General features: G+C 36.9%; 2 protein-coding genes and 1 non-coding gene across 3 annotated transcripts in view; 2 read left to right on the top strand and 1 right to left on the bottom strand.

Moving 5' to 3' along the window:
• The window catches only part of LOC146137782 (cadherin-23-like), a 72,159-nt gene that overhangs the window by 16,559 nt on the left and 42,531 nt on the right, over positions 1-13,069 (bottom strand). The window contains 1 exon segment of the mRNA XM_083394442.1: positions 710-908. Within this exon segment, the coding sequence (XP_083250568.1) occupies positions 710-908 (199 nt within the window).
• On the top strand, positions 1,654-10,457 carry LOC146137785 (uncharacterized). The gene is made up of 17 exons (XM_083393710.1): positions 1,654-1,713; positions 2,165-2,291; positions 2,758-2,876; positions 3,110-3,161; positions 3,437-3,483; positions 3,946-4,084; positions 4,319-4,476; positions 4,830-4,916; positions 5,169-5,298; positions 5,617-5,675; positions 5,738-5,800; positions 6,261-6,511; positions 7,015-7,124; positions 7,768-7,914; positions 8,739-8,924; positions 9,603-9,808; positions 10,359-10,457. The coding sequence occupies exons 1-17, from the start codon at positions 1,654-1,656 to the stop codon at positions 10,455-10,457; spliced, it is 2,040 nt and encodes a 679-aa protein (XP_083249836.1).
• Trnaa-ggc (transfer RNA alanine (anticodon GGC)) lies at positions 3,668-3,742 on the top strand. The gene has a single exon. It is a non-coding gene; the product is annotated as a tRNA-Ala (tRNA).

Here is a 13,069-nt window from a genome sequence, read left to right as displayed (position 1 = left end):
GTTTTAGGGTTAAATACCAGCTTTACAATATTTGTTACGACTGAACATTGTTTAAGCTAAATGTCACATTTCGAGCTGGTCCGATTTTGGAAGTACAATGATCGTACACTTATTTATTGTTTTTACTAACCTACGACACAGAAAGGTTAAGCTCGTGGGTCAGACGCACTACGGAAGAAACATAAAATGTATCATAAATATCGTCTCTTAGTCTTATCATAACTATTTCTGGAATATTTGCTTTAAAAAGTGAAAATTTAGGTTTATTCTGCACGGATCTGTTATGTAGTTTAATATTGAAAGACTAAGCCAAGTAGTTCGCGTAAATCGACATCTTCTTGATAAAGACGTTTCGATACGTAATTGTATCATAAACTGATGATGATGATATAAGTAGTATAGGTATTGCAACCTCTTTATCAATGTGATGTCGATTTACTCGACCTATTTGGCTATTATAAAAGACGATAAGAATTACAAGAGAGATATTTTTTTATAGGTTTCATGTTTCTTGCGCAGTTTAAGGATAGGTCTGACCCAAGAATTGTACCTATAACGTATACGAGTTGTATATAACCTATTAAAGTTCTATATTTCTGTGTCGTAGGACAGTAACAACACTAAAAAAATATTTTTTTAAAAATTAAGTGAAACTTTAACTAGTAATGACATGAACTATATGGCAATAAATGTTTTCGGCAAAGGGCACCTTCTCCGGTGGGCGTGTCCTCACGCAACGTCAGTGTATCCAAAGAAGTTGCATTGAAAACCGGAGCCTTGTCGTTAACGTCGATCAGGGTTACCACGACCGTAGTGCTGCCTGTCATCCGGGTAATACCCCTGTCGATGGCCAGGATCTCAACGTTGTACTGGGGCATCAGATCCAGGTCTAGGTTGATGTCTTTGACCTGTAAAAGACAAGTAAATGAGTTTTGAAATTTACGGGTAGGTTTGAGTTTTATGTGTTGGGTTAGCGATCCTTGTATAAAATAGCCCAAGTTAGTTTGTGCAATTGTCGATATGATAGAACATAACCGAAGTACTACAATATGGTTTGTTGATATTTTAGTGATCATTTATAAATTTCATCCTAGAAATTGTGTAAATTTTGAACGTAATTACACATTGTCTTTTCTGTCACGACTGTTAAGGCAAAGTTATACTGAATAAATAAATTTGAATAGCTTCCACAATACAAATGTGTCGTTGATAAATTAAATAGGTACCAGGGGAGCTATTGTAACAGCATCAACAGACACACAAACGCAACGTCGGTTTATCTTTTCTTACGGCAGGCGACGTATAAATTAGAGCAAAACTGTGATGCTTATCGTTTGTTTATTCTGAGGCGCGTTTTATCTTCCTCTTTTGCAAAATGCGGAAGCAGATAAAAACGAAACGGCTTCCTGTGTATTTAGCATCCTCGCGTACCAAAGCCCAAATTAATAGACTCCCCAAATTAATAGTATACCGGTTAGTGTTAATGTACTGCGGCAATATACTAACGCTATTTGTTTTGCGATATTGTATTTTTTTAAATATTTTTTTTGCTATAGTGTGTTTTAAGCTTAAGTTATTCCTAATACATGATTTTTATTGCAGCGAAAGGGTATTTTGCTTTTCCTAACATATAGGGTTATCATTTGAAGTTAAATGGCAGAGCGAATGTACAGAACGCGGGGATCCTTGAATCCAGTGACTACAAGCAATGAGGTAAGTCTTTTGACTATGGGTGAGTTCGTTAACTATAGGTTAGAACTTGACCTAAAAGCAACTGTTTTGAAATCAAAACTGCGTACTGCCTGGGCTTGATGTTGATCTTTTAGAATAATAGAACAACTTAATGGTTTAATTGATTTATCATTTTAGGCTCATTTGAGTTTAAGGAGCTATATATAAATTTGATCGCTGTTATCTTAAAAGTTTAAAAAATTCACCCTAAAAGTTTACAAAATGTGCGGTGTCACAGCTATGCTATCACCTATTTGAAAAACAAAGATGAAGCATGTTTAGCAAATATTAGCTTTACGTCGAAACATAACCACAACCGACGGTGCACGATGGTTTCAATATACTTTGTAACTTCGCCAACGAAACGATTTACTAAAAGTAATGCAAAGACTAAAGTTTAAAAAAGTAAACGTTTCAGGGCAACCCAAGTCAGCGAAAGAATTCCGCCAATCTTGGATCTTTCGAGGAGCAAATGGCCAGGGTCCTGAATCAGCACGAGGTCAAAATAAAGACGTTTGCAAATCTTTGTGAAGATGAGGAGTCAGCATCAGGCACAGAAAGTATGTCTTGGGGCGAAACATCGTATCTTGGAAATTGCTGTAGATAGCTTTATGTTCGCAAGCCAACTGGGACGATTCTTAAGAGCTGTTACTCTAGTTTACTCAAACACAACGAAATGCTATTTGGTTTATGCATTCAATGAATGATTATTGAACCTTTTTTAGCCTAAGATGGAATAAAAGTAATAACTATTTCGACCATACAATTATAATTCAAAGATCTTCTGATACACGGCGAGGTATAAGTAGGCAAATAACATAATTTTATAACAGTTTTGAATGGATAGTGTACATCAAGTCTGATTTGCAAGCCTGTATGCCTGTTTGTAAAACAAATAAGTTATTTTTCAAAGTTACAAAACAAAGTTGCGCAACACTTTTGATAACTCGCGAGAGACATTGGTCAAACTTCAAGAACAAACCTCGAAGACATAGCCTACTAAACAAACCTTTAACAACGTTTCAGCGAAAGAGAAGCCAGAGGAATCGCATTACGCTATTCTAAACAAGGACATAACTAATCCCGTCAAAGCCAACGTTGTAGTTCAAGAAACACATATTGTGGTAAGAAAAAAAGAAAGACAGGTAAACATAACGAAAACTAATTAATGCGTGTTAGAGTCGCTTTGTTCAAGGTCGACAGGACGCCAAACTATCATTCATTATTTATAATGGGTTTGATTAAATTTTGTCACCCTTCACTTATAAACAGCTTTCAATTCACATTCACGTTATTCGGTTTTTCTTTAGCGTGTTAAATACCTGAAATGAAAGTAAAGTCATTTAGTAAATGACTTAAATACATACTCTAACTTTAGATGAAGAACGAACAGGAGGAAGAAGCCAAAGAAGACCTGGATGTCAATCAAGGTTAAATGTTAAACCACATACCGTTGTTATGACTAATACGTTAATGCCCACAAATTAAAAATATTTTGTGATTTCAATGCCCGGTTAAAACACTTTTTTTTGAGTATTTTTTTACATACAGATTTTATTTATAGAAAAAAATGTTTTGGTAAAAAATATTTCCTGAAAAGGCTTTTAAACTCATAAAACAACTTATTTCCACCGACAATATATGGTCAAATGTGAGTTTAACAGACAATTTATTTCTGATAAAATAAATTTCCAATTTACTATAGATGACGACAACAATGTTGATGGAAATAAAAATGAAGAAGTCCAACAGGTAAACTGATCACAAAAATGTAACGTTACAACCACTGTTGGATGAAGTTATACTTAAACAACTGAAGTTATGTTTCATTGGATAATGATATGGTACTGGGAAATCCCCTTCAATTGAAGTTGCTTGTACTAACAAATTGAGCAAGCATTGGCGCATGTTTGTTTCTCGACTCGTTCCCTTCTGAGCCTGCATAGCTCAGTTGGTAGAGCGACGGTCCCGGCTTGACCGGAGGTCGTGAGTTCGAACCTCACTGCAGGCTAGTTGTTTTTCTAGTCTGCCCTGCTTGCATCATTGATCGACAGATTCGGTGAAGAGTCTGCAATGGCTTTCGGTATACTGATGATATGTTAGCCGTAATCGTTGGTCAAAAAGCAGCTTCAGAAGGGCTAGATTTCAGTTGTAAACACACATGTGTTCATGTTTTATTGGACAACTGAAGTTACTGAGCATTATTCTTGTTAGGATCAAGTGAGCCTGAACGACATGCTTCTGAGTCAGGGAGGTCCGAAAAACAAAGAGGCTGACAAGAGTGGACTGGAGTATGCAGAAATCCAGGAAGATGCACAAAAAGAGCAAGACGGTGAACAGGAAGAAGAAAAAGGTAATAACGTGAACACCGAGTATTATTGTACCCTTGAGTTTCTCGCTGTATGTACTTTGAAAATTTCCGCAAGAATTAACACGAACACCGACTTATTTAACCCTCGATGTTTTCGCTGCATGAGAACTAACGGTTCCGCAAGTATTTTCAAGCTATTGAACTAAAGAGCGTTTATAGTTAAGATGGTCGTTGTGTATTAATTCGGTGACTTGATCAAACCAATGCATTCCCTAGCATCAGCTGCAGAAGTTAGTAGAGGGGACACTGTCGACAAGTTGTCGCCAATCTTCCAGCGCCAGTACAAGATACTGAGGGTCGACGATGATGGAAAAGAGAGACTGGTTACGATCCACGTGAGCTCGGAGGAAGGAATCAGTGATGAACAGGGCCAGGTTTGTATATATGTAATAATGTTTACGGGGAGTCACTTAAAGGCTGAAATTGAAGTGATTGCATTGAGCAAAATAATTAATATATGCGATTTATGTAAAAATACACGATGAAGTGACGATTGTGGAAGGGGGGCCAAAAAATCAGTGTGAAAACTTGTTTTTTTTATTATATGAGATAATCTGACCGTTGTGAAAGCGAAATCAATGGTGTACTTGTTTCGATTTATGTTGTTTCCCTTTTTAACCATTTAGGCCTACTGTGGATTCATAAGATTTCAATCATTTTTTTTCAGTTTTATGAGAATGCTTTACATACTTCGAATTAAAACGTTAATTATACAACTGCTTTACAGATCATAGCATTGGACGCCGCCAAACAGAAGGAAATCGAACAGACCATGAGGTCCGACGAAATGATTGCGGTGGCACAACTGGACAATGTAAAGGCTTGTCTTATAAGCTTGTCTTTAGCATGTGTAGAAATCGTTATTAAAACCTAAATTGTAAATCTATATAATACGACTTTTGTAAAATAAACATGAGCCAAATAAAATAAACTATTGTCCTAAACATAGCTTACTTTAGGAAAAACAAAATATTTGCCTGTTCGGCGTTTCTAAGCAAACTACACCTTGCAATTTGTAGCACGAACATTTCGATTTGTATGGATAAACATATATTTATTTAAATAGAGCATTAGCGAAGAATTGCAGAAGAAGAAGTCGAGTGCTTTAGACAGAATGAAGAAGACTTTTTCGCCCAAGAAAGCAAAGAGGAATGTTGCTACGGCAGCCGCGACTTCAGCAATTGTCGCTGGAACAGGCAATTCTAGCATAACTTGACACAACAACCTTGAGAATTTATCAACAAAAAAATTCTTGATGTTAACCTTTTTTAATCCCAGTTAAGAAAGTGAATGCAATAAAATTATGCGCTATCTGAACAACGTGGCGCAATAAGGATTTAATAAGATTTATTGGCCTACTTTGCTATTAGGAATTTCAAGTCAACAACTTCTCCCAAAATGGAAAAACCTAAAGTTCTCAATTCTGCAGTTATATTACCAACCTTAATTTAACCGGAGATTCATAAGTTCAAAATTTAAAACTCTATGCAAAATTACACAGGTTGTATGTTTAGGTGCAGCCGTGGTGTTGGCATCTGATGAACAAAAAGACGCAGCTGAAGCAGGAAGAAAGGTAGGCCTTTTCGCACAGTGTAGTCCACTAGTCCTAAATCTAACTGTGATTGTGTTTGGTAGACCCCCAAATCGCCGTCAACGCAGTTCTTCAAGTCCATCTTCAAGAACACTGAGATGGCAAAAGCGGTATGTTTGCCAGAACACTTAATAGAATAAACTCACATATATAAGAAGTATTCAGCCTAGATTCTTAGCTGTGTACCGCAATTTTAGTGATTTACTTATGCTTTGGGGTAATCACTCGATTTTTGCTCCTTTTATCCATGCACCTACGTTGACTTTTGGTCATTTATAGGGTGTTTCGAAAACAAATTAAAATACTGAAGAATGTTTTTTAAAAAAAACATATTACCAATCAAAGTAAACTAAAAGCATCCCATAGCAGAGAAAAACGTGGGGACACTGCGTGTAAATGATTATTTCAAAAATTCTAGAGACATCATTTGGTATTCGGGAGTCGAACCGTCGTAACTGTATTCCACAAAATCGGGTTTCAAACTAAAAAGCATAGGCAGCGTCCATTATTAACACTGACCTAAAACGTTTACCTCGCTTTGCAACGACGAGCAATTCAACTGCACAGGCTCAGAAAAAGCGCAAGCCTTCGACGGGCGAGTTTATCAGCGCTCGCCTGCACACTGCCTACTACGAGGAGGACGATATCTACACTTGGGCTTACGACGGCTACGAAAAGCGAATCGAGATACGCGAGAACCGAGACAAGACTTCAGTGCCCTATATCACGGTGCAGCGGCCGGCGGACGGCGGTAGGATCTTCACTGCAGATCGGATCGGCAAATGCATCCGGACCTATACGCCGGAAGGCACTTACACGTGAGTTTTCACGATGGAAAGGTACGGTATATGGCCAACGTTATGCTTTTAATATGATGTTGTTGAAAGTTATGTATGCGGTTAATGATTCGCGTTTGGCCTGATTTTTCTTCCAATATAAGGGCTATGTTAATAGAATTGAAAGCTATTTACGGCAGGTTTGGTCCTTTAAAGTTTAAACAATTTCGTTAAAAGCAATGTATAACATGTTTTTGCAAAACGGTTTTAAACTTTCATTGTATTCGCTCCGTAGGTGGGTGTAATTTTAAAAAGAAAATAGAAAAGAGAGATTAAATTCACTACAAGGTAGAACAAAAAACATCCGAATTATGCCAAAGTTAAGAATGGCGACTTCATTGGAATAACATATGTGGACTAAGGACTTGAAAACGAACAAAAACAATTTTTAAGTCGCATCTGTGTTATAAACAAAACTTTAGTATTCAAGAGCAAGTGTAATGACGGTATGTTCTTCATAATAAAGCCGATTTTGTTTCCAACAGCCACACGGCCACTTGTCTGTCAGTTCCTCTTGGAATCGAAATGTACGAGAGTGACAAGGTTATCTGCGCCTATCCCCATGATAACAGCATCGCAATACTCGACATGAACAGTAAGTATTTAGAATGACGTTCAATGAACACATATCATAACATCAATATAAAATATTGTTGTAGAGACATAAGCCCGAAGTGCGAGGCAAGAACACTGTCGCTACTTAAGTTTAGTTGTTGTACTCAATAAAACATGAAGTATGTTTCGCCTGCTAGCAAAGGGACTCTAAAATTTAAAAACAATCAAAATAACTAGTAGAAAGAATGTTCTAAAGAGGTTTTCGCCTTTTTCGCTTTAGGCCTTCCCATATCAGCAGTAAGTATTGTAAGTCCAAACAAAATCAATACCGGTGAAAAGTTATGACTTTAAAATACACTATCAAAGCGAACTAATCGAAATATCTGAAAACACAAACCGGCATGACAAATACCGGCTCTGAAGATGAGTCTATAAAGATTAAACACTTTACAAACAGATTTCAACATCGATACCACCTCGGCACCTTTGCATCTTTTTTTTGTGTTTTTTGTCGCGTTTATCTTTACTTGAATTTTAAACACTGATGATGGCATGACGTATTGCCGAAACGTCTGTAAACGTGGAAATGTCGATTTATCGAATAATATTGCTTTATTTTATTTATTAAAATTACTAAGAAAACTCGTATGTTGTGTTCAAAAAAAAAAAATCCCGTTTTTTAGAAATGGTTCAGGTGCAGACGGTTCGAAGCCGCAACCTTAAGATGCCTCGAGGAATCGCCGCCAACCCAAGACACCCCGGAGCTGTGGCGGTTTCCGACATAAAGGATTTGCACGAGTCAACTATTAAGATATTCGATATTAAGAGCGGTTTGTAATAGTTTTGTGATAATGACTAAAATTGCCACCGAAATCATTACTTTGTTTGCCAAGTTGTTTTGAACCAGAACTCCTGAAAATCTGGGTAGAGCTGAAGGGTTTTGCAAGTGTAAGGTTTATTCTTTTTTTTGCAAAGAGTTACATCTATATATGGTGTATTGCCTGATTTAAAAGAAGCGATGTTAGTCGAAGAACAAAACATGAGAAAAGCCTTGATTTAAACCACGTGGAAGCTGTTCGTAATAATCTATCTGTAAGCCACACTGAAATAATACGACTATTCCGTTTAACCCCTTAAACGTGAAGTGTTTTGTCAAACTTCTTTAACATTAAAAAACTAAAAATCAATTCGCGGCACACTTTACTCGAAAAAAACGTATAATTATACCTAATAGCGGCAACCCTAACTAAGCGGCAAAGTTGTATGTAAAATCTTACTATTATCGGTTGTATAACAAATATTGCGTATAAAGTTGCATTCTTGCCTACATGCGTAATACGAATAGTTGATTCTCTTAAATTATAGACAAGATTCTATAGACACATTTAAAAATGTTTCGAAGCACATTGGTGTGCCGCGGCACACAGGTTAAGAAACATCGACGTAAAGTATTTAAAAGCAAGAAATAAAAATAATAAAACGAATTGAAACCTAATGAAGAATGTATTCAAAAACCTCTCCGAAAATAAATTTTTTTCCAAGCGACAAATAAAAATGTCGTGTCGTTTTGACTTAACACCTACCTAATTCTCATTCAGCATTGTTGAACAGTTAAAACATTTCACTAAACTTTAAACCAGTAGTTACTTTTCAGGCAAGCTGGCGCAGACGATAGCTAAGCACAACAGCGCGATGATCGAAACGCTTGGCTGGGTCGAGTTCATGACCTTTGCGGACAACGACCGGAACCTGCTCTTTATCGCCGACTCGTGGAAGCACAGGATCTACGCGTTCGACCTTCGCAACCCCTACACTTCGATTTTGGAGTTTGGCGACCAAGGTATATTACACACTGTGTATAATTCACTTCTATACAAAGAACGAAAAATTTGCGAACGAGTTGTGTAGCTTCTAGCTGCACAGTATGTGTTTTGAGAAACATAACATTAGAAATTGGTGTAAAAGTAACTATACAGACCCATCTGTTAAATCGTGATAGACTCTTCATAGGAAGTTCAGATTACAGGTTGTATAAATTGTGTATATTTAATTTTATTAAATTTGTAACGAAAGTCCGCCTGTTGTATTTAAAAGTGTTGTATTTCAATCTTAACAGTTTGAGCCACACTTTACAAAACATAACTTTATTTTAATATAACACTTTAATTTCTGTCAATCAATACATGTAATGTCCTTATAGCCGACAAGCATATGTGAATAACTTATTATTTTACCAGATTCGAAACTACAACCATTAAAAACACCCTAGACTAATAATAAATCAAACAGAAGACAATATCCCTACATATACGTGATGGAATAAAATATTTTACTTGGCTATACTCAAAAAAGTTTTTACTTGGTTTACTCAAACGTTAAAATATCGTTCGGGATTTAAAGTTTATTCTAATTATGCAAATAGTCAATCGCCATGACCCCAAAATGACCATACAGTTGTTAAATCAAATGTTTTGTAAAAAAATAATTTGTTGACAAGTTATACCATTGGTGAGTTCAGGTAGCGACGGGGGTCAAATGTCGAACCCCTGCGGCCTGGCCTTCATGCCAGAGGGTAAACTTTACCCCAATGGGTCTGTCTTGGTGGCCGACTGGTACAACGACCGGGTGCCAGCCTACGACCCTAGGACAGGGGAACTGCAGCACTATCTGCTCAATGAGAGAATCGGCTCACCGACCCCGGTCACCAACCCCTACGATATTGCGGTAAGCGATGTTAGCATATAAATACACAATACGGGTTTTTAAACGTTTTTTTTAAGGTTACTTAACTTTTTAAAAAAGGTTTTTCAATTTTTTTGATTTAAAGTGTAATCCTTGATTAATAGTTTGGTTAATAAGTAAACAGCGCAGTTTTTCAAGGTTTGCAACGCTCTTTAGATTTTGGTTGATTTGCGCGTACGCCTCGTTTGGGACTGTATAGGTTAAGTAAAAGCGACTAAACACCAGTATTAGAAGTAGGAAAAAAATAAAAGAATCTTAAAAGCTTTTTAAATATATACCTATACTGGATTGTACCTGAAAAAATGTTGCTCTCAGACATAGTGCTAGGTTCAAAAACTAATATTAAATAACTGCGGACAGTTAAAGTATCATTGTTTTGTAGGTCAAAAAGTGTTTTAGTTTTGTTCCATATCAAATCGTCTCTATTGCAAACAAGAAAAATATATCATTTATTTCAATATTTTACACATTTATAAAAGGTTTGGCCTAAACAAAACCACTAACATAAAAAAAAATGTCATGCTTATAACAGGTGAATGACCAAGGGACAATCTTTGTGAGTGAATCGTCGACTAACTACGTCAAAGTGTTTGGAAAGCAAGACAAATTGCCCGTCGAGGGCGTTTATTAGATATAACGAGGATGAAAATGACAAAAGTTTCGTGTAATTATGTAATGTGTTATTTATATTAAACGCACTTCGTTACCTATCTATATTCTTTATTCGAACTGGAACACCGTATTGCGCGCTTTTCTTGATTGTAATTTGCTTCGACAAATAAAACGCATTCCAATCAAACAACTGGCGAATATTATAATTACACAGTTAAAAGCGCATTTCTCATTGAATAAATAACCCCCGAACGCACCATTTTAACAGTTCCCACCAAATATGCAAATCGGTGAAACATACCAACGAAAAAGGGTGGAAATGTGTAAATCGACAAAACATATCAACGAAAAAGGGTGGAAAAAAATTCCAAAAAATAGCCGGAATTCCGAGCCACGCGCGTGTTAAATTTTGGCAGGCAATAAAGCAAAAGCAGCGCGCACGAGTGGCCTGATCAAAGCACTTCGAGTGCGGTCTGAACAAACGGGGCTTCTGTGCAGTATGAGTGTTGATTTTAGCGTTATTCAAGGGTGCGCGCAAACAACTATGCGGTAGCTTGAAGATAAAAAAAAAAATCCTTTGACTCCGAATCGTAAAATGGCCAGGTGCGAAACTATATGAAAAAAAACTGCAAACCATGGTATGATACCGATATCGGAATGTTTACCTGTCGCTCGCATTAAAACATATCGGCGATGGAAAATACAATTTTTGTCATTCATACAAAGCTTTTCATTTTCTAGTGTTATATTAACACTGATCAGTTATTTTAAGTACAACCGAAATTTTGTGAATCCTGCTTACGCACATCACAAGCAACAACAAACTTTTTCGTGCGGCAATTAGAGTAGGAAGGCAGAACTTTTTGAAGTTTCAGAATGCTTAGCGGGTCTGACATTTTTACCGCTAAAAGAGCCAACATAAAGGCAGCTTACATGGCCACTTTTTAGTTTTATTGTAGCAAATACAAAACTATAGTGCTTGAATGGCATGAAAATGGGTACAAATGAAAATCGGCTAATTTCGTTGTCGCAGACAAAACTAGCAAGTCGTTAAGGGCAGCAAGCATTTTAAAAATGGCACCTTTCGAAGTGGCAACACAAACTGGTCAAAATAACGCCAAATACCAACAACAAATGGCGCGTCGTTTCGCTGTAAATTGTAGCTCGCGCGTCGAAAGAGTATTTCCGTTTTCGACGTGTTGAGCGCAGAGACGAGCTAGGTGTGACGTCACGCTATTTCCCTGCTGTAAACAGAGGCCATTGGACAAAGCGCCGCCTGTGCCGGGGATTCGAATGCGGTCACCTGAATACGGCCTGTATACATACATACACGTATAATATATATTACATATATACGTGTATGAGACCATCTCTTTCGGTTACGCTTGGTCTACTGCGTTTACTGTCATGGACCCGCACTTTATTGTGCCCGAGAAAGTCTGCGGCGCGTCCAATTGCCATTAAAGGGAGATTATGACATTGTGGAAAAAGCGGAAACTCTAATGGCGATTTGGCACGTTTCTTGTGAGGATAATTTTGTTTGTGGCTGCTGTGCAGCAGGCTTGGCAATCAAAATAAACAGGGGAAATAAAACGTTCAACGACGTTTATTTTTGAAATATCGCTTTGCTTTGGCTGTTTAAAACATCAAGAGGCTAGCGATAAACGTAGATGAGACTAAGAGTTGCTTGTTTTTCTTGTTGTGGTATAATAGGCGTAGATTAATTACATGCAGTGACGCAACGTTTTTCTAGTTTATAATGCCAGGGAATGATTTGAACTTTGCAGGATTTTAAATCGTAGTTTAATATTAGAAACCCTGGCCCCAAATAAGGCATGATCGTCTTATAAGCTTTGTTAGGCGAGGCGACCACTCGGCTTCTTTGCGGAATCAAATTTCACTGATTTAAGTGTCCACAATGAGCGGCTCCGATATCAAGCGCAAAGTTGAAGGGTTGCAGATAAGAGCTACGTCGCTAAACTATACCAGTGACTATTAGATATGAATTTAAACGCGTCATTCGGATTTGAATTTATTGTACATAGAAATATATAGTTCGCTACATAATCAAGAAGAAAGACATTTTGAAGGGAGATTTTCGTAAAAGAAATTCTGCGCGAAGAACTATTTTCGCTAATTTTTTGGCCCAAAACCTAAGGTATTACAACAACATCACAAGGTTTGAAAATGTTGACTACATGTGTTTTTTAGAACGCTTGTAGTTCGTTGGTGCGTTTATAATGTAACCTTTTCTGCAGTTTTACTCTATGTGCCGAATAATATATATTTTGCTTATTGTTTCGTTTCACTGCGTTTATACACAAAACATGTTTACTAGCTAACCCGGAGTATTAAAGTTATTGGTTATTACTATAATAGGACGCACGGAGAAGTATATGCGATACTAAATTTTAAGTAACTACGCGCATTAACCAAAAAGTTAGAACAAAGTCTGCTTTTGTAAGGTAAACATCCTATATAGATGCAGATTTACTTCAATAAATTTAACCGTATATACTATCAGGTAAAAACACAACTTTCCAAACCAGCAATTAAAGAAAACTAACGATCCAACAACTTATGATTTTGTGTGAATAAGCGCTTATAAAAAAGTAAGCGGTGTACTATAAA

Source organism: Ascidiella aspersa, chromosome 7, assembly GCF_963924565.1.
Source record: "Ascidiella aspersa chromosome 7, kaAscAspe10.2, whole genome shotgun sequence".
Classification (NCBI taxonomy): domain Eukaryota; kingdom Metazoa; phylum Chordata; class Ascidiacea; order Phlebobranchia; family Ascidiidae; genus Ascidiella; species Ascidiella aspersa.
This window is presented reverse-complemented; position numbering and strand designations above follow the sequence as displayed.